The 23457-nt window shown below is 39.6% G+C and overlaps 2 protein-coding genes across 3 annotated transcripts; one reads left to right on the top strand and one right to left on the bottom strand.

The window, feature by feature from the left end:
* Window positions 1–4886: 4886 nt before the first annotated feature.
* Window positions 4887–23457, bottom strand: LOC131365237 (secretagogin-like). The gene is made up of 11 exons (XM_058408926.1): window positions 23406–23457; window positions 23250–23320; window positions 10462–10533; window positions 10289–10378; window positions 9525–9581; window positions 8355–8432; window positions 7862–7917; window positions 7692–7737; window positions 6031–6090; window positions 5877–5945; window positions 4887–5238 (listed from the first exon to the last, which is right to left on the bottom strand). Exons 1-11 carry the CDS (start codon window positions 23455–23457, stop codon window positions 5110–5112), a joined length of 780 nt encoding a protein of 259 aa, XP_058264909.1. The 3' UTR covers window positions 4887–5109.
* LOC131365236 (tumor necrosis factor receptor superfamily member 11B-like) lies at window positions 13956–20609 on the top strand. 2 transcript variants are annotated; one of them, XM_058408923.1, is made up of 4 exons: window positions 13956–14060; window positions 14952–15333; window positions 15867–16046; window positions 18449–20609. In XM_058408923.1, exons 1-4 carry the CDS (start codon window positions 14046–14048, stop codon window positions 18760–18762), a joined length of 891 nt encoding a protein of 296 aa, XP_058264906.1. In that variant the 5' UTR covers window positions 13956–14045; the 3' UTR covers window positions 18763–20609. The 2 variants fall into 2 exon arrangements, with proteins under 2 accessions (XP_058264906.1, XP_058264907.1); XM_058408924.1 differs by having other exon boundaries at window positions 18421–18760.

The following is a 23457-nucleotide window of genomic DNA, read 5'->3' as shown; positions in this document are numbered from 1 at the left end:
GTTTTCTTCTCATTTCATAGTTTTACTCTGCCCTTATTAAAGTATGAAAAAGGACATTCCGTGTCTGTGAAATTAGTGAGGGAGAGTTTAACTTGCTGGAGAACAGGATAAGGACAAAGGATTTAAATCTTTTGTCCATGCCTTAAATCCCATGTATGTTCTCGCCAGTAGAAAGACCTTGTCCCAAATAATTGTCCCAAAATTAGTCCCAAATTGTTGTCCCAAACAGTTTATGTAACACAGACCATGCATTGTGGAAAGATAGGGTCAAAAAAGCTTCAGCTTCAGTTTGCCTGAAAACTGAATGCTGGACATAAGAATGACATGCTCAGTCACTTGTCACTTTATTGAAAACTTTAGGATGACATCCTACCTTCTTGGCTGTTTTGAGTTTGTCATACAAATTTTGCAGTGGACCCACCACACATGTCTTGCACACACAAGAAACCTGATGGTTAAACATGCGCTGAGGGTGGTGAAACCGACTGTGGACAAGGTCAAGGCTATTTGTAGAGTTTTTCCATGAAATTACGGTTTCCACAGAGAAGCTGAAGTCCATGCAATGCCCAAACAGTACAAGGTGGAACTCAACATTTTATATGTTGGAATGCATACTCGGTGTCAAAAGATGCCATCATTCCCATCCTGGCTGTCATCAATGCTCCTGTTGATACTCTAAGTCGCGAGGAATGCGAGACAGTGAAAGAGGTCTGCACCGGTCTGACACCCATTGAGAAGGTGCCTGTGGATATAAGTGTAGAAAGGTACTGTAGTGGAAGTCTTGAGAACCCCTCATCCAAATAGCTGAAGACCCCCTGAACTGGTGGGAGCCATTCGGGAGCTCTTCTGAAAGAACCGAGCCAAATGAGCCGAATCTTTGATCACTAGATTGCAGGCACAACCTCCACTTCTTCAGTGTCAAAAAAGCTGATGTGCATTATTTCTGTGATCGAAACACAAACATGGATAAACAACGTGTTTTAAAAGATAATATAAAGGCAAATACAGAAAATTAATTAGGACACATAGGTGTCATACTTATGTGTGTAAATTGTGTCTAAACCTAGCATAAAAAACCTAGCATAAAATCTCTACTTACAATTCTTTAAAACACACACACACACACACACACACACACACACACTTCATTTTAAATATAGAAGGGGAAAAGCTGAACCTTTACCTTACGCGGTGTCACGCCATCCACCATATTTGGGGAGCTGTGGATTTTTTAAATTTAATTTGTCTAATTATGTAATTTATCCAATTACCGACATTAAAATCGGCAATTATCAAATCAACAAAGACGTCAAAAAACATTACAGAGGAGACACAGCTCATTCAGTAACGGTTCTACGGGAGAGTGATTTTCTGAAAACCAACTAAACATCGCCATCTAGTGGTTACTAATGAAACGAACGTTCATTGATTCACAAAAAAGTTTATAGTGTAGTTTGCAAAATTAACAAAATTTATACGCTGTTAATGGCTAAATAAAAACAAAAACCTACTCTTCTTGCTGTGAAGCAGGTTTTATCCTCTGTTATGTCAACAATTTTAAGTGACCACTAGGTGGCAGCATTGTGGTACATAAGATGTACTATGTACCTACATACCATACTATATAGCCGTTTTATATACACCGCTCAGCCATAACATTATGAAGACCTGCCTAATATCATGTTGGTCCCCCATTTGCTGTCAAAACAGCCCTGATTGAGGAATGGACTCCATGAGATCCCTGAAGGTGTGCTGTGGTATCTGGCACCAAAATGTTAGCAGCAGTTTCTTTAAGTCCTCCAGCTTATGTGCCAATTGTTGGCTCTTTCGGCAGTGCACAGGGGTCAACATGGGCACCCTGACTGGTCTGTGGCTATGCAGCTTCATAACAAACTGTGATGCACTGTGTATTCTGACACCTTTCTATCAGAACCAGCATTAAGTTCTTCAGCTATTTGAGCAACAGTAACTCGTCTGTTGGATCGAACCACAAAGGCCAGCCTTCGCTCCCCACGTGCATCAGTGAGCCTTGGCCACCCGTGATCCTTGTCGTAAAGCCTTATGCTTGCTCATTTTTCCTGCTTTGAGCATCACATCACAACTTTGAGGACAAAATATTCACTTGCTGCCTAGTATATCCCACCAACTGACAGGTACCATAATGAGAAGATAATCAGTGTTATTCATTTCACCTGTCAAAACATCACCATACCAACAATTACACTCTTTTAATCAGTTTATACCGAGAGTCTATCATACAAGCCTCTGTTAAGTTGTTACTATAGGAACAATAATCTATTTGAACAAGTGCATTAATATCAGTGTGATTTGTCTTGATTTTTGCCTTGCTGCAACAAAACTCCAGTATAAAGGTGTAGCAGTGACTGTGAAACATTTGAGTGATGAATTTAATAACAGGGCCTGTGGGACAAACACAAACTTCCATTCATTCAGTGCACTGGAGTCAGTGCTGGAAAATGATGTGCCTTGTGACAAACTCACTTTCTCGCACTTTGCCTCACACTTTTCAGTGAGTGGTGCAGAGATGAGCCACTAATGACAGGCAAATAGATGGTCATTACACAGGCTGCTATTAAGAAAATACAAACACACACACACACACACATACATATATATATATATCTGAGGGTGGGCGTCACATCTGCTCAAAGACACACACACACCACATAGCATGTCGCTTTACAGGCACCAATTTTTCCAACCAATTTCCCTTTACACTGACCCACTAATCGCCTCGATTAAGTTCCTACATCTGCTTTCTCTCTCTCTCTCTCTCTCTCTCTCTGCTGGACCTTTTGTCCACCAGATAAGACTTGCTTTATGTCTGATGCTGGCTTCTTTAGTTTTGAGGTTAATGTAGCTAACAAGAAATGGAGGTCTGGTTCACCCAAAATCTTTATACAAAAATAAGTAAAACATCTTCCTCCAACCACAGTGATGTCACACAGACTACCTGTAGTTTAGGACACAATAGTATTTTATGTCTACATCTATAAACACGAACAACCATCTAGCCAAGCAACGGAAGGTAACAGGGTGGCTGTAACGGATAAGCTTAAAAATGTGATTTGATCATTTACACCCGGTTTTGGAATTAATAGTATTAGTGAAAAAGGTTTTTAGTTAAATGTTTATGTAACTTGTTCATTTGCACAATTTCTACTATTTGCACTTCTGTTAGATGCTAAACAGCATTTCGTTGATACCTACCTGTACTTTGCAATATCAATAAAGTTCTATCTATCTATCTATCTATCTATCTATCTATCTATCTATCTATCTATCTATCTATCTATCTATCTATCTATCTATCTATCTAACTGTTAGCTAGATTAGCTTCAAAACTGCAGCGCAAAACCAATGAAACAAACTTCAGACAGTACACAAGAGGCAAACACTTTAAAGTTTAGTTTAGTAAGTAACTTTCTAATATCAATGTGAAGCTAACAGTTAGCATGGTATTTCCTGAACATTCCACACAAATGTTCTCACAGGAATGTTTCAATAATGTTCTTGAGTACAATGAGAACTCAAAGGTAAAATAAAGGCATGATATTAAACTTTTTTTCTTTAGTTTTGAGCATTATGGGTTTTTTTTTCTGTTAGCTGTTTTTAACTTGAAGACACCCTGAACTCATATGTGTGTATTATTGTTGTCTTTTTTTTTGCTGAGCTAAATTAAAATTAATCAAATTACACTCTTTTAGTTCCAAATCTTCCCCTGTTAACACTGGAGTCCCGCAAGGTTCTGTCCTTGGACCTCTTCTTTTCATCATCTACCTTCTTCCTCTTGGCAATATCTTTCGAAAATACAGTATTCTATTCCACTGTTACGCGGATGACACCCAACTCTATTACTCCAGCAAACCTAATGCTACCCTCCCTCCTTGCTCTCTTCTTGACTGCTTTAATGAACTCAAATCCCGGTTCTCGTCCAACTTCCTCAAATTAAATAGTGAGAAAACTGAATTTCTTTTAATTGGTACTAAATCAACTTTATCTAAAATAAATAGCTTCTCCCTCTCTATTGACAATTCTATTGTTTCCCCTTCTACTCAGGTTAAGAGTTTGGGTGTCCTCCTGGACAGTACACTCTCATTTCAATCACATATTAATAACATCACTGGCTTCCGGTCAAGCTTTGCATAGACTTCAAGATTCTTCTTCTCACTTTTAAAGCTATTCACAATCTTGCCCCTTCTTACTTGTCTGATCTTCTCCATATTCATGTTCCATCTCTTTCTCTTAGATCTGCCTCTTCTCTTCATCTTTCTGTGCCTTCTGCTCGTCTCGCCACCATGGGGCAGAGGGCTTTCTGTTGCTCTGCTCCCCGGCTCTGGAACTCTTTACCTCCAGACATCCGTAACCTTGACTCTCTATCTTTAAATCTAGACTCAATTCTCACCTGTTTAAGCTTGCTTACTCTTCCTAAATCCTACTTGCCCTCTCACGCAGTCTCAGTCTTCTGTATTTGTTTTTTGTTATTGTTGCTTGTTTTTTTGTCGTATTGTTTCTATGTGCTGTTTTGTAACTTATTGTTCGGTGTCCTTGGGTGTTGAGAAAGGCGCCTATAAATAAAATGTATTATTATTAAAAGACAGTACACCCTTTTCTGCGTTACACAAATTCACATTTATCTATTTATCGGCACAGAAATACAGAAATACACATCTTATTCAAGAGATTTTTTTAAAAGGATACAACAACAACATGATTACATAACATTAATTTTCAAGTTAAGGTTTAATCCAGTGGCGTCATGCACCTTCTTTTTTCTAAGGGGGCACAGTGAGCACAATTGTAGGGATGCTGCACTGGCAGCCAACTTAACTGTGTTAGGCTTATGCATTAAAACCAGTGTAAAATCTCCAGAAAGTGACGAGGATGCAGCACGGATCTGCTAATAAAATCCACCTAACTCAACAGTTGTGCCCCCTCAGTTTGAATGGGCATGATGCCTCTGGTTTAAATAAGCATGGAATGCAGTGTTTAGTCCTTAGTTATTGCTTGCATTAAATTGACTGTATTAGCATTTGCAGGTAGTCTGTGAGTGTGTTTGTGTGTAGGACAAGAGTCCCTCTGTGTGCTTCAGGGACCGAGCTTCAGCCCCAGACACAGTGCTAGTTCATTCTTCTGGATCTTTCCATCCCTGTTGATGTCGCAGTGGCTAAGCAGAGCTTGTTTGAACCTGTCCAAGTCTGTGCCAGTCAGGTTGGGCTGAGGGATAGCCATGTGTGTGGTGGTGGTGGTTGGTGACGGGAGGGGCATGGAACAGTAAACATGAGTAATGTTAAAATAAACAGCATGTGAATTAACAAGAATAACCCCTTAAAGGATAAACATTAACTTTATACAATAGTTTTGCAAAGTACCAGAATAAATCTTTCAATGGATATACTTCAATATATGAAAAATGCAATATATCAAATTAAACTAAATTCATGGTATTCATGGTATTATTATTAAAATTACTTCTAAAGTACCATCCTCCCTTCAAACTTTAGCTCGTGCCTCAACCAAGAGTCTAACTCTAACTATGTGCCAAGGAGAAAATAAACTAGCTAACCAGCTTAAGCTAACCCCAGAGGGAAAGTGGATACAAGACAGAAATTTCCAGAATAACAACATTTACCTCAGGAATGAGGGTAAACAAATGAAGTCAAACTTAGTGACTCAGCTGTAAAGTCTTTAATAGAAACAGTGTGAAGGTAGAGGGACCAAAACTAAACCATCTGGAATATAACTTTGCTTTTGGGTATTTTAATAAATTACAAAAAAAAATTCATGAAATTGAAATGACATGAAATTGAAATGCTAACTCATTAATATTTGATGCAATGAAAAAAGACCTCTACCTTGACCAACTCCATCATGTCTTTAACAAATCCATCCACCTCTGGTCCTTCCAGGGCTCCTGTTTTACTCTATTGAGCAAACACAGTTAGTTATGAAACAGCATTAAAGATGAACCTCATATGAACGTTTCCTGTATTGTACACACAAACCTACCACATCATAGTGGGCAAAGATTTTCTCGAAATCTCTCGCTCTGTCCTTTTGACTGCAGGCCTGGACATTAACAAAACACCACACACTCGTTTATTTCAACAGAGAACACGAAACACATGAAAAAATAAAGCATGACTTTTCTGAATTAGATGCGAGTAGATTGCAACTAGATGTTTCTGCGAGTTCCCTTTTGAGGGAACTTGATGCTGCATCATGACTGACTTAATGGGAATGGTTCTATATAGAAGTTATGTTTGAAGCTCGGGAAGGTGTGCTCCGAATTGTATGCTGAAACATACAAGTTCGCGATGTTAACACTCAAGGTCATTGTGTCACTGATTTGTGACTATAATACTGAAGGCTGCTCTGGAATCATTGAACCCCAGGCATCTTGGCTCAGTTGAGGGAAGTGGCAGCCAGGAATCGAGATGCCATGCTTGCCTATATGATGTCCCTAGGCCTCAATGTGTGTGCTTTCTCCTGCTCTGAGAGCCACCTACTTGGGGATAGTTTGGGAGTCAGCCATTATGCGGGCACATCTGTCTCCCACTCATCTTATGTGACCCTGGTTTCTCACCTTGTGTCCCGCTTATAGGGCGTGTCATTGTCGCAAGACTCTTACTCTTACCCTCTCAGGTTGGGGAGCTGTCCTAAACAGCCACCCTGCCCATGGCATTTAGGAGGGCTCCTGTCTCTCATGGGACACAGATTGCCTGAAGATAGGGGCTGTATTTCTAGTGCTGAAACACTTTCTCCTGAAACACAAAGGGCGGTTTGTGTTTGTGCCCTCTGGTCAGGTTGGTGCACCAGATATGGCCCTAGTTAGAGACGATATTTCTCTCACTGAGAGTGATTTACCCTCCAGGGCACATGATCAGGAAGCAGATTTCCTGCTGAGGCAGGGGGCTGAGGCAAGGGGAATGGCATCTCCACCCATAGGCGGTGGAATGCAAATGGCAATTTTTGGCTGGGCAGAAGTGGCTATGTTCACCTCTGAGGAGTTGGCCCACTGTCCCCTGTGGCTTTCTCTTTTCCTTCTGGACGGTGCTCCTTGGGAGATTCCCATCAGGATGGCCCTCCTCTCTCAGGTGTAGATCTACCCAGAGATCTGGAACCTTTGGGTCTGGCCCCTGAGGGTGACCAGCTCCCAATCTCCATTATCCCAATGAAGGTTGTGGAGACTATGTTTGGTTCATTGTCCTGTTAGTACAATGCTGCAGACACGCCTCTTTGAGGGCCTATCACCCTTTACATTGAGGTATACATGGCAGCCATACGTGTTCTCTGGTCTCTCGCGTTCTACATAGGGGCCAGGTGGCTGAGGTTTTCCTGCAGACCACGTCTTCCCTCCTGGGACCTCTCAGTCAATGGGACCTTTGCTTTGTTCCCAGCTCATTGGTGCCCTTTCACGACCTCATGGACAGACATTTCCTGGCGTGTGGCGGCGTAATGTGACATAGATGCTTTTTTGTTGTCTTGCTGTCACGCTCCGCTTTCTCACATGACCTAACTGAGCCGATAAATTGATTTCACATAGAGCCTCAGACATAACTTCCACATAGAAGCATTCCCATAGCTTCAGCCATAACACAGCATCCCGTTCCCTTCTCAGGGAACTAGGTTACGTATGTAACCTGGTGTAGTTTTCTGAAGCTACTCACATCCATCTCAAACTTCAGCAGGAAGTTCTCCTTTAAGGACAGAATTCTGGAGAAGCAGATAAAGGAGTAGTTAATAATACACTCTTAACATACAATAGAAAAATATAATGAAATATCTTGTGATAAATTTCTAAATATACAGAAGTACAGACTGTTCATTTTAATAATACCTTGCCATATCATTTAAATCCAGGTGCCCATCTTGGTTTTTGTCAAACATTTTCATCTGGGAAAAAAAAAATAGGCATACAAATGTGCCAATATCATTCATGCTCTCATGTAGCTACTAGTAAGTAACTAAGCCTAGCCTAATAAATAACAAAAGCAACTATTAAAACTAACCTAATAAATCACCAGTAAATGTTGAAATTAATAAACTACACATCATACTTTTTATTCATTTGTAGTTAACCCATTGAAATTCAAGCTTGGAATTGTCCAGTAAGAGGAATGACTTCTTCCAGCTGTTTCCACACTGAATAGTTGCTCATACTGCACAATTTTAATACTGATATCCCCTAGGCATATTTGCACATGTATGTATGTATTGAGTTAAAACTTTATTAAAAAATATTACATTCTTTTTAATAACTGTTTAGTATTAGATGTAGATTATGTGTAGTGTTTCTGTTGTCTCTGTTGCTATTCAGAATGCGACCATACAATGGTGTTGGTGTACAGCTCCAGTTTGTCCGGTGTGATGCTCTTGTTGTGCTGCTCAAACAGATCTTCAAGGAAACTCTGGAGACGAGGCACAGAGAAGAACAGAGAAGAAGATGAGTTGTCAAGGACACACACACACATACACAAACACATATGTAAAAATGAAATATATAAGTTACATAAATCACAAATCTGAAACAAAAAACACAATCTGTTTAATCATGCTGTTTAATATATACTTTGATAAATCCATTGCTGTATGGAAAATTCCATTGGCTTCCATGGAGGAAACTGAATGCTGTTGTTAGACAAATGGAAACCATAAACACTGACCATAAGCTAGTTAATAAGGATAATGATTTAACTAGCAAGCACATAGACATAAATGGTGTACCAAATAACATAGTACGAATTTAAACTATGCACTATAGTGTCTAGTGTACGCTTTTTAGAAGGATAGTATTGTCTCATGCAATAATCAGATGTATAAACCATTTCCTGGTTGACTAAGCCAAATAAGTGGTTAAATCTAGCAGCTCTAATTAGTACATTAGAGTAAAAATTTCAAGGAGTTGTGCAACTTGCATAAAGAATCCAAATATTTTTTTAAGATACTTAACACGTGTTACTGGTGCTGAATATATATAGGAGCAGACTTCCACAGTAAGTATAAGGAGCTTCATAAAAGTATGTGGATATGAATTTATTTCATGTTCAAAAAACACAGTGTTCAAAATATCTGGTTATGGGTTACACAAATCTCAAAAATTCACATAACAGTAATGTAAATGTTTGTAAATTAGGACAAAAGTCAAGTCAATTTAGGCAGTCAACAAAGTACTCAAATATCTAGTTTTCTTAATGCTTAGCATAACCATTCTAGCGATTTAGGCAATGATAATGTTAATGATAATGACTATGCTAGCAACTAATAGTAGCCAAAGTTAGCTGCTTAATAGGAATTTAGCTATTTCAGTAGAACTACAGATAACTTATATACTACATATATATTTTGAAGATAAAGATAAGCAGTAATTTTTAACATACAGATAAAATGGCTAAAAATGTATTAAACACACAATACAATAAAAAAAGATTTAATATGATATGTGTATATACTTCAAATATATAAAATTCATATTCAAATACATTTGTAAGCTTGAATGGTACCTTGAGTTCCACAGCTGATATGAATCCACTGCTGTCAGCATCGTAGCGTCTCCAGATCTGCAGAGACATAAAACAGCTCAGGATTAAGATACGTCAATCTTGTACCAGTACAACTCGTAGACTACAACTGGGACATAGAGACTATGAGTTAGCATCTGATAAACTACGTGAAACTACATGAAATTCTAAACTATTATAAGCTTAAACTTATTGGGTTATTTTAATGTCAAATCAGGGGAAGTTTTATGCTAAATGTGGAATCTGTTTATCAACATTTTGGAAATATTAATATAACAGAATGGTTAGTTTAGCTATTCATTGCTTGCTAATACTGTGCTTAATGCTTTTTAATAAACTAGCTCCTTTTTCTCAGGTAAACACAAATTAAAATTCAGGATCTGAATTCATATTTTTATCACAATATCCTCAATCAACAAAGCCAAAATATGTCAAAATGACCATAATTATCAACATTAAGATTAGCTACGTACCTAGCAGTTTTACTTGCTAAAAGTTGACTGTTACCATGTCACATGCACTAATAGTTAACATGGCTAATGCAGAAAAACTTGCATAATTACAGGTTTCATACTTTATTTAACCTGTTATTTAACAAGTTATTCTTAAAAAAAATACAGTTATAAAGCAATGTTGGTTCTGGAGTCCACATAAAGCACATGATAAAAAAATAAAAATAATAAAATGGCTAAGGTAGGTGAAATTAAGGAAGCAGATTAGAAGGGGAAAAAAACAACCAGTCTGACCCTCATGAACTCCACACTGTTGTCCAGTGGTGTCTCTCTGCGAAACAACAACAGGAAGTTCTCCTCCTCTGGCAGGAAGATGTTGGCCACCTGTAGTCATGTGTTAAATAGAAATAGTCTGCAAACAGAGAATTCAATTCTTTCTGAAGTTTATTATCAGGGCTACAGTTCACCTGATGGATTTGCAGACGTCCGTTTGCACTCGCGTCTCTAAGTCGCTGCAGTCTGTCCTCAATCAGGTCATCCTTTACAAAAACAAATAAAACTCACTTATCCTTCTTCATGTTTTTCAAGGTCTCTGACATGTGGCTGAAACTAAAAACCTTTAGAAACCATGATAATTCCGTTTAGTTACTGAGGATATGGCTACAGTTAGATCAGTAGATTAGATAGATCAGTAATTAGGATGGAACTGTATTGAGGATCTCAGCTGTGAAGTGTGGACTTTCTGATGAACTGACCCCAAGTAGTAAGAATTGGTAATAGTTACTCCACCACTCTGACTCTGAGCACAGGTACTCCACAGGGTTGTGTTCTCAGCCCCCTCCTGTACTCCATGTTCCTTCATTGTCTTTTAGTTTACTGATGATACTTCCATCTTGGGCCTCATCACTAACGGAGATGAGACAGCCCACAGAGATGAGATGGTTGTGGACTTTAGGAGGGTGCAGGATGATAGCCATGCAACTTTACATATCAACAGGGACACTGTAGAAAGACTTAGGAGCAAGACTTAGGTGTAAGTGCTACCGGGCGATAGTCATTAAGGCATGTGGGTTTGGAATGTTTAGACACTCCATTGTGCCAGTGCCTAAACATTCCAAACCAACGTGCCTTAATGACTATCACCCGGTAGCACTTACACCCATAATCATGAAGTGCTTTGAGCGGTTAGTCCTAGCACATATTAAGACAAGCCTACCACCTTCACTGGACCCTCATCAGTTTGCCTACCGTGAGAATAGGAGCATCAAGGATGCTGTCTCTCTAACATTACACACTGTACTGTCTCACCTGGACAACAAGAACACCTATACAAGAATGCTGTTTGTTGATTTCAGCTCGGCATTCAACACAGTCATCCTCTCCAGGCTGATTAGGAAACTTGCTGATCTTGGTATCAACACCTTTCTATGCAGCTGGATACTGGATTTTCTGACCAACAGGCCACAGAATGTAAAATCCAATAACACTCTCTCCTCAACCATCATACTGAACACTGGCGTTCCACAAGGCTGTGTACTGAGCCCCTTCCTGTTTTCACTGTACACACATGACTGCAGCCCTGTGCATGGTTCTAATACCATAATAAAGTTTGCAGATGATACAACAGTGATTGGACTCATCAGTGACAACGATGAGACAAACTACAGGGAAGAGGTAAAGCACTTGGCCGAGTGGTGTGCAGACAATAACCTGCTCCTGAACACCAGTAAAACCAAGGAGCTCATTGTGGACTTTAGGAGGAGAAGGGGTAACACACACTCCCCTGTGTACATCAATGGGACGATGGTTGAAAGTGTTACCAGCTTCAAGTTCCTGGGGGTCCACATCTCTGAGGACTTAACTTGGTTCTCCAACACCTCCAGTCTGCTCAAGAAAGCATCCCAGCGTCTCTTCTTCCTGAGATTACTGAGGAAGAATCACCTCTCTACGGACATAATGAACAATTTCTACCGTTGTGCAGTAGAGAGCATCCTAACCTGTAACCTGTATTACAGTCTGGTATGGGAACTGCTCTGTCTCGGACCGTAAATCGATTCAAAGGGTGGTGAAAACCGCCCAACGCATCATTGGGACTCCACTCCCTGCCGTTGAGGACGTCTATAAGAAACAATGTCTGCGTAAGGCTCGCAGCATCGTGAAGGACTCCTCTCACCCTGCACATAAACTGTTTTCTCTCCTTCCCTCTGGAAAAAGGTTCAGATGCCTAAAAGCCAAAAGCAGCAGGCTAAGGAACAGTTTTTATCCCACAGTGGTTACCTTAGTGAACTCAGCTTCACTACCCTCCTTACAGGGACAGTAACTTCCCCCCACACACTGATAAACCCAGTAGTGATGTAATATATCTCTGTAAATACTCTCTGTACATTCGTTTGTATAGTCTGCACATAGATATGTATATTCATATAGGTATATAGGTGTGTGTGTATATGTATACTCCCTGCATATCCATCCAGCTGTAAAGTTATTCATATTTATTCATATGTATATTTCATACTATTGCATACACTGTAAATTCATCTATATATAATTTCTGTATATTTCTTATTCCGCACATTCATATATATCTGTAAATTTACAATTATTCTGTACATTAATTTATATATTCTATGCACAATATCCATCCTTGCTCACTTTATACTGTATATATATATATATATATATATATATATATATATATATATATATATATATATATATATATTTATATATATATATTTGTAAATCCAATTTATATATAGCTTTTATTTATATATATCTGTATATATGTTCATATTGCACTGCTAACTTACACTTCTGGTTAGATGCTAACTGCATTTCGTTGCCTTGTAACTATGTGCAATGACAAAGTTGAATCTAATCTAATCTAATCTAATCAAATTCCTTGGTATGCTCCTCTCTGATGACTTCCTGATGTCCTGGTCTCTGCACACCACATGAGTAATCAAAGCAGCTCTGCTTCGACTTCCTGGAGGCTCAACTTCTACAGATGCACCCTTGCGTGCGTTATAACCGGGTATCTGACTGTCTGGTATGGCAGCTGCTCAGAACTAGATTTAAAAACCCTCCAGAGAGTCATGAGAGCAGCTGAACTCACCATTGGAAATAAACTTCCAGCCTTACAGGACATGCTATGTCTGAGGAAGGCTCACAAAATCACAGTTGACCCCAGTCACCCAGTGCATTCTTCCATAAAGCAAACCGGAGAATTCAATCCACAACCAGCAGGCTGAAAAACAGTTCCTACCTGCAGGCTATCAGAATCCTAATAAAGACTTACTGCAAACCACAACTGCATAATGACTTTATACATAACATAATGTTGCATGCTGAGACTACACTATTATCAGTAATATTTTGCACCTTACTTGCACACCATCCGTTAACCTACAGGGACTGCACAATTGAAACTCAGTACTATTTGCACCTCACTTGCACACACTGTATATATGGCACACTTTTCACTTACAACGAGAACCTCCATATAACTACCTCAACACAGCATGCTATTATATAACTAGATTTGCGCATACTTTTTTAGATTTAGAGCATAAACAGCTAACTTTCTAAGTTTCTAACTTCATTAATCTAAACACGTGCAGAAATAACGGATTCTATGTACATGGACTGACTATTTGAGCAAGAAAATTATCCCTCAATTTTCTAACCAACCACTAATTAAAACCCTTCAAAGGGCAATAATCATAGGTTTTGATGCACTAAACATAGTAAGAGAGCTACAGTACATTTTAATGCATGGATTCAGAGAAAAGAGAGAGAGAGAGAGAGAGAGACGCACTGGTACAAGCGGTAAATATTATTCACGTTATTATAATTATACATTATTTAATCCTATTTAATCGACGTTTCCGACTGATTGAAGCTGTGTGCGTGTTTTTGTTTTGTTGTCATTGTTGTTGTTGTCGTTATTGTTTTCCTGCAAGAGTGGTGACGTATGCATTAGAAAGAGGCAGGAGATCCTCCGCCTTGACATCAGCCTTGAGGAGCGCCACGCGCGCACTGTAACTCAGCTATGGAAACACGCGAGGTAAGTGACCCCGCGCTCTCGAGCTTCACGTAGCGCTCGAGCTCGAGCACGGAGGCTTTCTTTAGCATAGTTTATTTCTGTTCTTTTTTTTTTCATTTAACTTATTTTCTGTGCGTTAACACACGCAATTCCTGGCCAGAGAGAGAACTAGAGCCGTGCTGTGACGGTTTTGTGTGTTTGTTGGGGTTGTTTTCGGTATGGAGACGAAGAAACGTTCAGGTTTGAAACTGTCATGTGAAGACAGACTTAGTGAGAGAGAGAGAGAGAGAGAGAGAGGTCTTAACCTGGTGAAATGTTCTGTGTGACATCTTTACACTCTATAATGTGAGGTATGTTACTTTCCTTTTCCACCTGAAAAGTTATTCCTCCTTCAAGAGCTCGTTTTGAAGCTGCTACTTTCACACCTAAAGATGGAGCCACATCAGTGACAAGGCTTCAAGCTACAAGTGTTTCAGGATGTGTGCTGTTTTTGAAATGATTTAGAATTGCTCTCTCTAAAGTGCATGTGTATGTAATATATATATTCAGTTGTCTTTGTTTTGGTGCCAAAATGACCCCAAGGTTTTTGACAGTGCATGACAGAATGCTAGATCCTTTTACTGACAGATAAAACCTAGGTAGTAAAGGAAAGGGTGTTGTTATGGCTCCTGTTTTGTTGAAGCGATTAATCAGTCTGGAATTTAGTGCATCAGCTTCCTAAGCTGACCTGCAGAATAATGGTGTGTGTGTGTGTGACAGGAATGTCTAAGTGTTTTGGAGCCATGTGGCTGAAGGAAAAACCTTTGCAAAACCACAGAAATTCCTTTTGGGTACTGAGGCTGAGATTTGTGTTAGGTTTATTACAGTAATATCCTGACATTATTTTGTGTGTGTGTGTGATTGTTTCTGCAGCTTATTCTCACAGTGTTGGTGCTCTACAGCAGCACAGTATCATTAATACTCGCTCAAAATGAGACCACGTATCTGCGAGAGCTTCCCACTGGCCAGAAACTGTTGTGTAACCGCTGCCCTCCAGGTTACCGTCTGCAGAAGCACTGCACTGCGACACATCAAACCATCTGCAAGCCCTGTGATGCAGGATTATACACCGAGGTCTGGAACTACATTTACGAGTGTCTACCATGCAGATGGTGTCGGCCAGATCAGGTGGAGGTACAGAAGTGCACGAATTCCACTAACCGTGTGTGTGGGTGCAAGGAAGGCTTTTATCTCGACTCGGACATCTGCCGGCCACATTCGGTGTGTCCAAGTGGATACAGAGTCAAAGAAAAAGGTAATTCTGTTAAATAGGTAATGAGAATATATCTCCTCAGTCTTCTGAAATTTAATTTTAAATTTAAATTCAATACCTTGAATGAATACATTGCTGCCTGCATATGAAGCTTCAGAATCTAAACAGGAGGCGTCGTGCCACAGACACCTAATGATACTTCACCAGAAGAAACAAATTATTCAAATATTGAAAAAGGCTAAACAGTAGGATGAGATATAGAAAGGATTGACACAATACATCGTCATGGTACAGGAATGCATGATGTGTGTGTGTATAAGTGTGAGTCATTACTTGCAAGTTTCAGAAGGGAAACCTGGTGGATATGGGAGTCCAGAAAGGATACACAAGAAAGAAAGGGCAGTGAACACATTCATGTGGGTTAACAGCTAGAATGACAGCTTTGGACAGAACATCAATCTCTTGCTTATTCAGAAACACCCCTAACTGGTCAGTTAAAAAATTTCAGGAAACATATGTAAAATTGTAACTTTTGCATTTTTTATGATTTGTCTTTTTTATTTATTATTGAACAGGAACTCCAGACAGAGACACGGTGTGTGAACACTGCCAGAAAGGATTTCATGCGGATGGACAGTTGGGAAATGCATTGTGTGTTCCATATTCCGAGTGCAAATCAGAGGAGAAGCTTTTGCTCCATGGCACCATTTATATGGATAACGTGTGTGTTACCTGCAACAGAATCACATGTGATGGTAGGCTTTATTGAATATCACAAGGTTTTAGTTTAATGAGGGGGAAAAACAGCTGGAACATTTCTTTAAACTTTCATTACACTGTCATATTTCCTGCTTGAGGAATCAACACCAAACCCAGCCACAAACCCAGTGGATGCACATGCCAGTGTGTCCTTAGTGCCGGTCCCAAGCACGGATAAATGGGGAGGGTTGTGTCAGGAAGGTGAGGGTGATAAAGGATGATAAACGAAAATGTTCTGACAAGCATGGAGAGTGTGTTGAGAAGGTGCATGGAGTATTTCGAAGAGCTGATGAATGAAGAAAATGAGAGAAAGAGAAGGCAGGATGATTTGGAAATAGTTCACCAGGAAGTCAAGGGGATTAGTAAGGGTGAAGTGAGGACAGCTATTAGGAAAATTGGAAAGGCAGTTGGCCAAGATAACATACCAGTGAAGGCATGAAGATGTTTAGGAGAAATGCTAGTGGAATTGTTAGCCAAGTTGTTGAGCAAAAATTTGGAAAGTGAGAGGATGTCGGAGGAGTGGAGAAGAAGTGTACTGGTACCGATTTTTAAGAATAAGGGAGATGTGCAGACCTGCACTAACTATAGGCATAAAGCTGATCAGTTACACCATGAAGATAATGGGAAAGAGTAGTGAAGGCTGGGCTAAGAGGAGAGGTTATGATCTCTGAGCATCAATATGGCTTTATGGCACTACAGATGCTACTGTATGTTTGCTTTGAGAATGTTAATGGAGAAGTATAGGTCGGAAGGAGTTACATTGGGTGATTGTGGATTTGGAGAAAGCGTACGACAGGGTGCTGAAAGTGGAGGTGTGGTATTGTATGAGGAAGTCAGGAGCGGCCAAGAAGTATGTTAGGGTGGTGCAGGATATGTATTAGGACAGTGTGACAGCAGTAGGAATGACCGACTGGTTCAAGGATTGCACCGAGGATCAGCTTTTAGCCCTTTCTTGTTTGCAATGCCCATGGACAGGTCAATGGATGAAGGAGCCCCCATAGACTTTGATAATCTATGACACTGTGATCTGTAGTGAAAGTAGAGAAGAGGTTGAGATGAGCCTGGAGAGGTGGAGGTCTGCATTAGAGAGGAGGGGAATGGAAGTCAGTAAGGACAAGATAGAGTACATGCAGGAGAATGAATGCGAGGGCAGTGGAATGGTGCAGTTGGAAGGAGTAGATGTGATAGAGGTGGATGAGTTTAAATACTTGTGGTCAACTGTTCAGGGTAATCGAGAGTGTGGTTGAGAAGTGAAGAAGGGAGTACAGGCAGGGTGGAACTGGTGAAGAGTGGCAGGAGTGATTTGTAACAGAAGGGTGTCTTCAAGAGTGAAACGGAAAATTTACAAGACTGTGGTGTGTCCAGCTATGTGGTATGGTTTGGAGACCATGGCGCTGACAAAAAGACAGAGAAATATGATCCGGTGTGACAACCCCTAAAGGGAGCATCCGAAAGAGAAATCAACGCTGAGTCATAGAATGAGAAACAGCTTGGAAAATAACGGTAATCATGGTCACACCTTCACATGCTAGCCAACTGTACACTCACTGCTGGTACCAGGATGAAATCCTCAGAGCCATTGTCAGACACACCGGCGCAGTGGGTTCTAGGTTCGTCCTGGTGCGTGGCCTCATGGCAGTGTGTAGGCAGTTTCTGGATGATGAAGGCATTGATACCATTGACTGGCCCTCACATTCCCATGTTCTCATGTGCCTATCCCAGACCTGAATATAGTTGTGAACTTGATTAGGACTATGTACCTTATATGTCCGCTGTGGTAGCTCAGAGATTAAGGTGTTGGACTACTGATCAAAAGATTGTGAGTTTAAATCCCAGCTCCACCAAGCTGCCCCTGATAGGCCCTCATGCAAGGCCCTTTAATCCTCAGTTGTATAAATGTTAAATGTAAGTCTGGATAAAGGTGTCTGTCAAATGCCAGCTGGCAAGTAGCTCACAGGGTCCAGGAGCATACTGATGCCCTGATCAGGTCTGGGAGGAGATTTGCCATCTCATCAGGAGCATGCCCAGATGTTGTTGTTAAATATGTATTAACTTATATTGATATAATTGTATCATTATATATAATTGGCATATATTGATTAATTGTCTTGCAAAAATTAATCAACATTTCTGACCAATTATGTTTGAGAATTCAGAGCTGAGTACATTGTAGTAGTGATTCAATTTCATGCACAATCATTGCCTGACAATGTTGGGTTAAATAATTAGCACTCAACCATTTCCATGATCCTTATACTGTGCCTATAATGGTTGGTTTCTTCGTCCTAATAAATTGTACAATTGGAGGTGCTTCGTGTTTAACTCTGAAATGGGTTTGATGTTAAGTTATTCTCTCTTTCACACTCACAGTGAGTGCTCTTCCTGTTTCTTTTTTCAGACTGGGTAAAATTCATCATCCAGCCCTTTACTGCAGTCTTCAAGAATCACAGTACATGCAAGTTATTCCACTTTATTGGGCGCTTAACAACTTCAAAGTGCGGTTGCGTATTCCGGTCTGTTGTAGATCAGGACTTCTGTTTCCAGCAGCTGGAGGAGTGGTTTAGTAAGGCTACAGAGCAGCAGGTCAGCAACCTTCCCAGATTGCTGCAGAAGGCCAGTATAAGGGACCTGGCCAAAAACATCAAGCAGAGAATTATGAAGATCAGAAATGAAGTCCGTCTGTGCAGAAACACTTTGCCTGCTCGCAAGTGATTCCTGAGTTCCTTCATCTTCATTTTTTTTCATTGCACTTATATTTATGGATAAAATAGTCAAGTGGCCTGACTGCGTTGTAGCTAACTCAATGAAGAACAACCAACGGTGCAAAGATCACATCATCCAATTGTATTCTACACCTGCCCATTTACAGTCATATAGGTCACTTTTGGGCCTCAGTGTCCCATTCACACAGCTCAAGTCAACAGGCACTTTACTGAAACACTGGGTACAATGAAGTACTGTATACCATATATCCCCCCTGAGCCTTATTAAGTAAGAGAAAACTTAAGTTTGACAGAAAACACATACAACAATATGTAATAGTAAAAAAAAACAAAAGGAAAAAACGCAGAGAATAAGGAAATGTTCCTTCCTGATCGGTCCTTTTTCAATGCATTGAGATACGCTATATTGCCAAAAGTATTCGCTCACCTGCCTTGACTCGCATATGAACTTAAGTGACATCCCATTCCTAATCCATAGGGTTCAATATGACATCGGTCCACCCTTTGCAGCTATGACAGCTTCAACTCTTCTGGGAAGGCTGTCCACAAGGTTTAGGAGTGTGTTTATGGGAATTTTTGACCATTCTTCCAGAAGCGCATTTGTGAGGTCACACACTGATGTTGGACGAGAAGGCCTGGCTCTCAGTCTCCGCTCTAATTCATCCCAAAGGTGTTCTATCGGGTTGAGGTCAGGACTCTGTGCAGGCCAGTCAAGTTCATCCACACCAGACTCTGTCATCCATGTCTTTATGGACCTTGCTTTGGTCACTGGTGCACAATCATGTTGGAAGAGGAAGGGGCCAGCTCCAAACTGTTCCCACAAAGTTGGGAGCATGGAATTGTCCAAAATGTCTTGGTATGCTGAAGCATTCAGAGTTCCTTTCACTGGAACTAAGGGGCCAAGCCCAGCTCCTGAAAAACAACCCCACACCATAATCCCCCTCCACCAAACTTTACACTTGGCACAATGCAGTCAGACAAGTACCGTTCTCCTGGCAACCGCCAAACCCAGACTCGTCCATCAGATTGCCAGATGGAGAAGCGCGATTCGTCACTCCAGAGAACGCGTCTCCACTGCTCTAGAGTCCAGTGGCGGTGTGCTTTACACCACTGCATCTGACGCTTTGCATTGCACTTGGTGATGTATGGCTTGGATGCAGCTGCTCGGCCATGGAAACCCATTCCATGAAGCTCTCTGCGCACTGTTCTTGAGCTAATCTGAAGGCCACATGAAGTTTGGAGGTCTGTAGCGATTGACTCTGCAGAAAGTTGGCGACCTCTTCGCACTATGCGCCTCAGCATCCGCTGACCCCGCTCCGTCAGTTTACGTGGCCTACCACTTCGTGGCTGAGTTGCTGTCGTTCCCAAACACTTCCACGTTCTTATAATACAGCTGACAGTTGACTGTGGAATATTTAGGAGTGAGGAAATTTCACGACTGGATTTGTTGCACAGGTGGCATCCTATCACAGTTCCACGCTGGAATTCACTGAGCTCCTGAGAGCGACCCATTCTTTCACAAATGTTTGTAAAAACAGTCTGCATGCCTAGGTGCTTGATTTTATACACCTGTGGCCATGGAAGTGATTGGAACACCTGATTCTGATTATTTGGATGGGTGAGCGAATACTTTTGGCAATATAGTGTACATAATGACAGATGTCTACCTTTGTATAAAAATATCTAGTTTTAATTGGAGTTAGGCAGTCAAACATTCTATTTTATTCATAGATTCAAGTTTTTCAGTCCACTGGGCCATTTATGGAGGGTGTGGCTTTATCCAATTAATTGTCATGGTTTTCTGTGCATTTAATAAGAGTAAATGTAAAATATATATATATATATATATATATATATATATATATATATATATATATATATATAAAAACATGAGAGTTTTTCATAGTCTCATCTTTAACCTCTTGCCAAAATGTGGATATTTTCAGAAAATTCCAGAATATGAGTGTGGTCTCCAACCAGTCATTCATAATATTTTCTGCTTGACCCAATGCTCTCCACACAAATGAAAAGGAAGGGTCCAGATTATTTGTTACACTGAGTATTTATAATCAGGATTAAAACACTAGACAGTATTAAGGAAAGGAAAAAAAAATCTCTGGTCATAACAATTTCTAGTCACAAACAATTTCTAGTCACGTATACAAAAGGTCAGAAACTTCTCCAAGTAAACTTTTTCATCACAGTATCTTAGAGTACCCTCTGCCTTGTAAGTTCACAAGTCATCTAATTTCTGTCTATTTTGTTTCAAGACAACTAGAGATTTTTTCTTTCCAGAGAGTTATGTTCACATTCCAGCCTTTTTATTGCCTTCTCTATATCCTTTCTCTATCTCTTGGTCCCTTTGATTTTTTATTCTGGATGTAAGTGCAATAATCTTTCCCGCTGTTATTACTTTGGCTGCATCCAACAACACAGAGAAGAAGAGAGATCTGTTATCATTTATTTTAATATAATCATTTTTTTCTCCCTCTATTTCTTTTTTGTGTGTTGTGTTGTTCAATATTGAGATATTTAATCTGCAGTAATTAAACAGTTTATGTTGTTCCAGGTTTGGTTTTAAAATAGAAGGGCAATGGTCTGAAAGAGTAATGGGCTCTATATTGCACTCCACTACTCTATGCAGTTCAGTTTTTGAAATGCCGAAAAAAAATCCAGCTTTTGGAACATAAATGAAGTATTTTTCTTTCCAAATGTCAGCCAACCCCATTTCTATTGGCAACCTGTCCTGTTCCAATGTACTGGTTTAAGACACAATTTGAAGTCTCCACCTATCACTAAAATCCCATCCACTTTATCTGCCACAAGTGAGGAGATTTTCTTAAAGAAATATAGACAATCTTCATTTTTATTTTCACATCATCTTTATCATGCCTGTAGATTTAAAAAAGTCATTCTAATATCTTAAACTTTTCTCACAACCACTACATATCTGCCATTTTTATCCTTAATCAATTTTTCATCTGTGAAATCCTATAATCCTATTCTCTTCACATTGTAACTAGCACAAGTAAAACTTTCCATGGTTAGTAATAAAATTAAATGGCTTCTTCAACCTCCACTTTGGGCTATTCACAACCCCGAAAACAATTAATGTATCTATTTCAGTATACAGTTAAAGCATTACTGCTACCAAGGAAAAGAGAAAAATTGAACGTTATCACATCCAGCTGTTCATACTTTAGTAGATTTTCCACAACAGTTATAAGTTCAAGAGTGAAAACTGGGAAAGGGCTATGACTCAGTCTGTCTGAGGAATAAGATAGGAGTGGTGGAGTTATGTAATTTGATTCTGATAATTGTGATGTGTGTACAATGATTTGTTTCTCTTCTACAGAAATTTGATGAAGCATTGAAAAATATCTGTTAAGTTACATTGAAGGCTGTGTAGTGTTTTAATGTTTTTATTTGTAATATATATTAAATGACACTTTAATCTAAGAACACTTCTTAGATTAGGTTTGATTAGAGTTTATCTGCTCTGGCATGAATTGGATTCTGGCTGAAATCCACAAATGCATTCTGATTTAGCAATTAAAGTTTTCACTTTCGTTTTCCTCAATGTGTTTCCCTATTTATATCCAGTCCGATTATAAATGATCATATTTAGTAGCCTACTGTTTCTCATCCCTGCATTACAGACAGACTCACAATCAGACACTGTGGGGAAGATGACAAGAGTTTATCTTTAAAACTGTTCTTGGATGTAACGAAAATTTCTTCTGCCCAAAAGACCAGCTACATATTTGTCCAGATAAATATTAATACACGTTAGCATGTGAAGCATTTTATATATCACTAAAAATATCCTGTTCATAAAAACAGGGCAAACATTTCTATCTTGCAAAACCTTGCTACTGAATTAAAAGCCACAACATATTAGTGAATGGATCTTGAATGCAGTCACCTTAAGATCCAGGTAAAATGACATTAGTAACTAAACAGAATGAAACATATGCTTCAACAAAATGACCTAGTATATTGTGTATAATATATACGCACTTTAGACCAATTCCTCTTAACAGCACACCAGCACAATGATGTGTGATACACTTATATCAGCACCACACATGTATGGTCCTGTTGGTAGAGCTCTGACTAACTCTGCCTAAATACCGTAAATAATTATTCCCCCGCTGCGATCTTCACAGTGGGTTTACTCAGACAATCCAAAATGAGTACGGATCAATAAGTTTGATGCAGATGTAAAAGATTACAAACTTATACAAGCACACCAAAAACAAGCACACAAGCCAAAAACTGTTGGCATAGAGTCATGCGATTTGATTGAATATAATTAAACACCACTAGTCAAAAGCAAAGCAACAGCAAACACATCAGCGTGAAAACTTCACTTTAAACAGAAATGTGTAACTAGTTCCCTAATTTCCTGGACCGTATTCTCTCCTGATCTATACTTAGTGATATTAAACATATAGAAACAAATAAGTGGCTTACTGTCATCCCTAATTTCTTCACAATGTGCCGGAAAAACTCGTCCACATGCTTTTCTTCAATGTAGCCGTGATCTGCCGTGATAAAAACACAGTTTTTTTTTTTAACATCAGTACTTTTCCTTATGGTTAGCTGACAAGGTTTAGAGACAAGGCTTACCGTTTGGATCGAACAAACCCCACACTTGCAGAAAAGCAGCAGCGCTGTCCAT

The sequence above is a fragment of the Hemibagrus wyckioides genome, linkage group LG14 (genome assembly GCF_019097595.1).
Source record: "Hemibagrus wyckioides isolate EC202008001 linkage group LG14, SWU_Hwy_1.0, whole genome shotgun sequence".
In the NCBI taxonomy this organism is placed as follows: Eukaryota; Metazoa; Chordata; class Actinopteri; order Siluriformes; family Bagridae; genus Hemibagrus; species Hemibagrus wyckioides.
Note: the sequence above shows the minus strand (reverse complement) of the source record. Positions and strands in the feature narration are given on the sequence as shown.

What these genes read in the sequence shown, in the direction of transcription:
- LOC131365237 (XM_058408926.1), bottom strand. Translation starts at nt 23,457, where the DNA reads ATGGACAGCGCTGCTGCTTTTCTGCAAGTGTGGGGTTTGTTCGATCCA. An exon ending in GACGTCTGCAAATCCATCAG is followed by an intron (nt 10,379 to 10,461) that starts GTGAACTGTAGC and finishes ACATGACTACAG; the next exon opens with GTGGCCAACATCTTCCTGCC. An exon ending in ACAGTGTGGAGTTCATGAGG is followed by an intron (nt 9,582 to 10,288) that starts GTCAGACTGGTT and finishes ATGTCTCTGCAG; the next exon opens with ATCTGGAGACGCTACGATGC.
- LOC131365236 (XM_058408923.1), top strand. An exon ending in ATACAGAGTCAAAGAAAAAG is followed by an intron (nt 15,334 to 15,866) that starts GTAATTCTGTTA and finishes ATTATTGAACAG; the next exon opens with GAACTCCAGACAGAGACACG. An exon ending in CAACAGAATCACATGTGATG is followed by an intron (nt 16,047 to 18,448) that starts GTAGGCTTTATT and finishes TTCTTTTTTCAG; the next exon opens with ACTGGGTAAAATTCATCATC.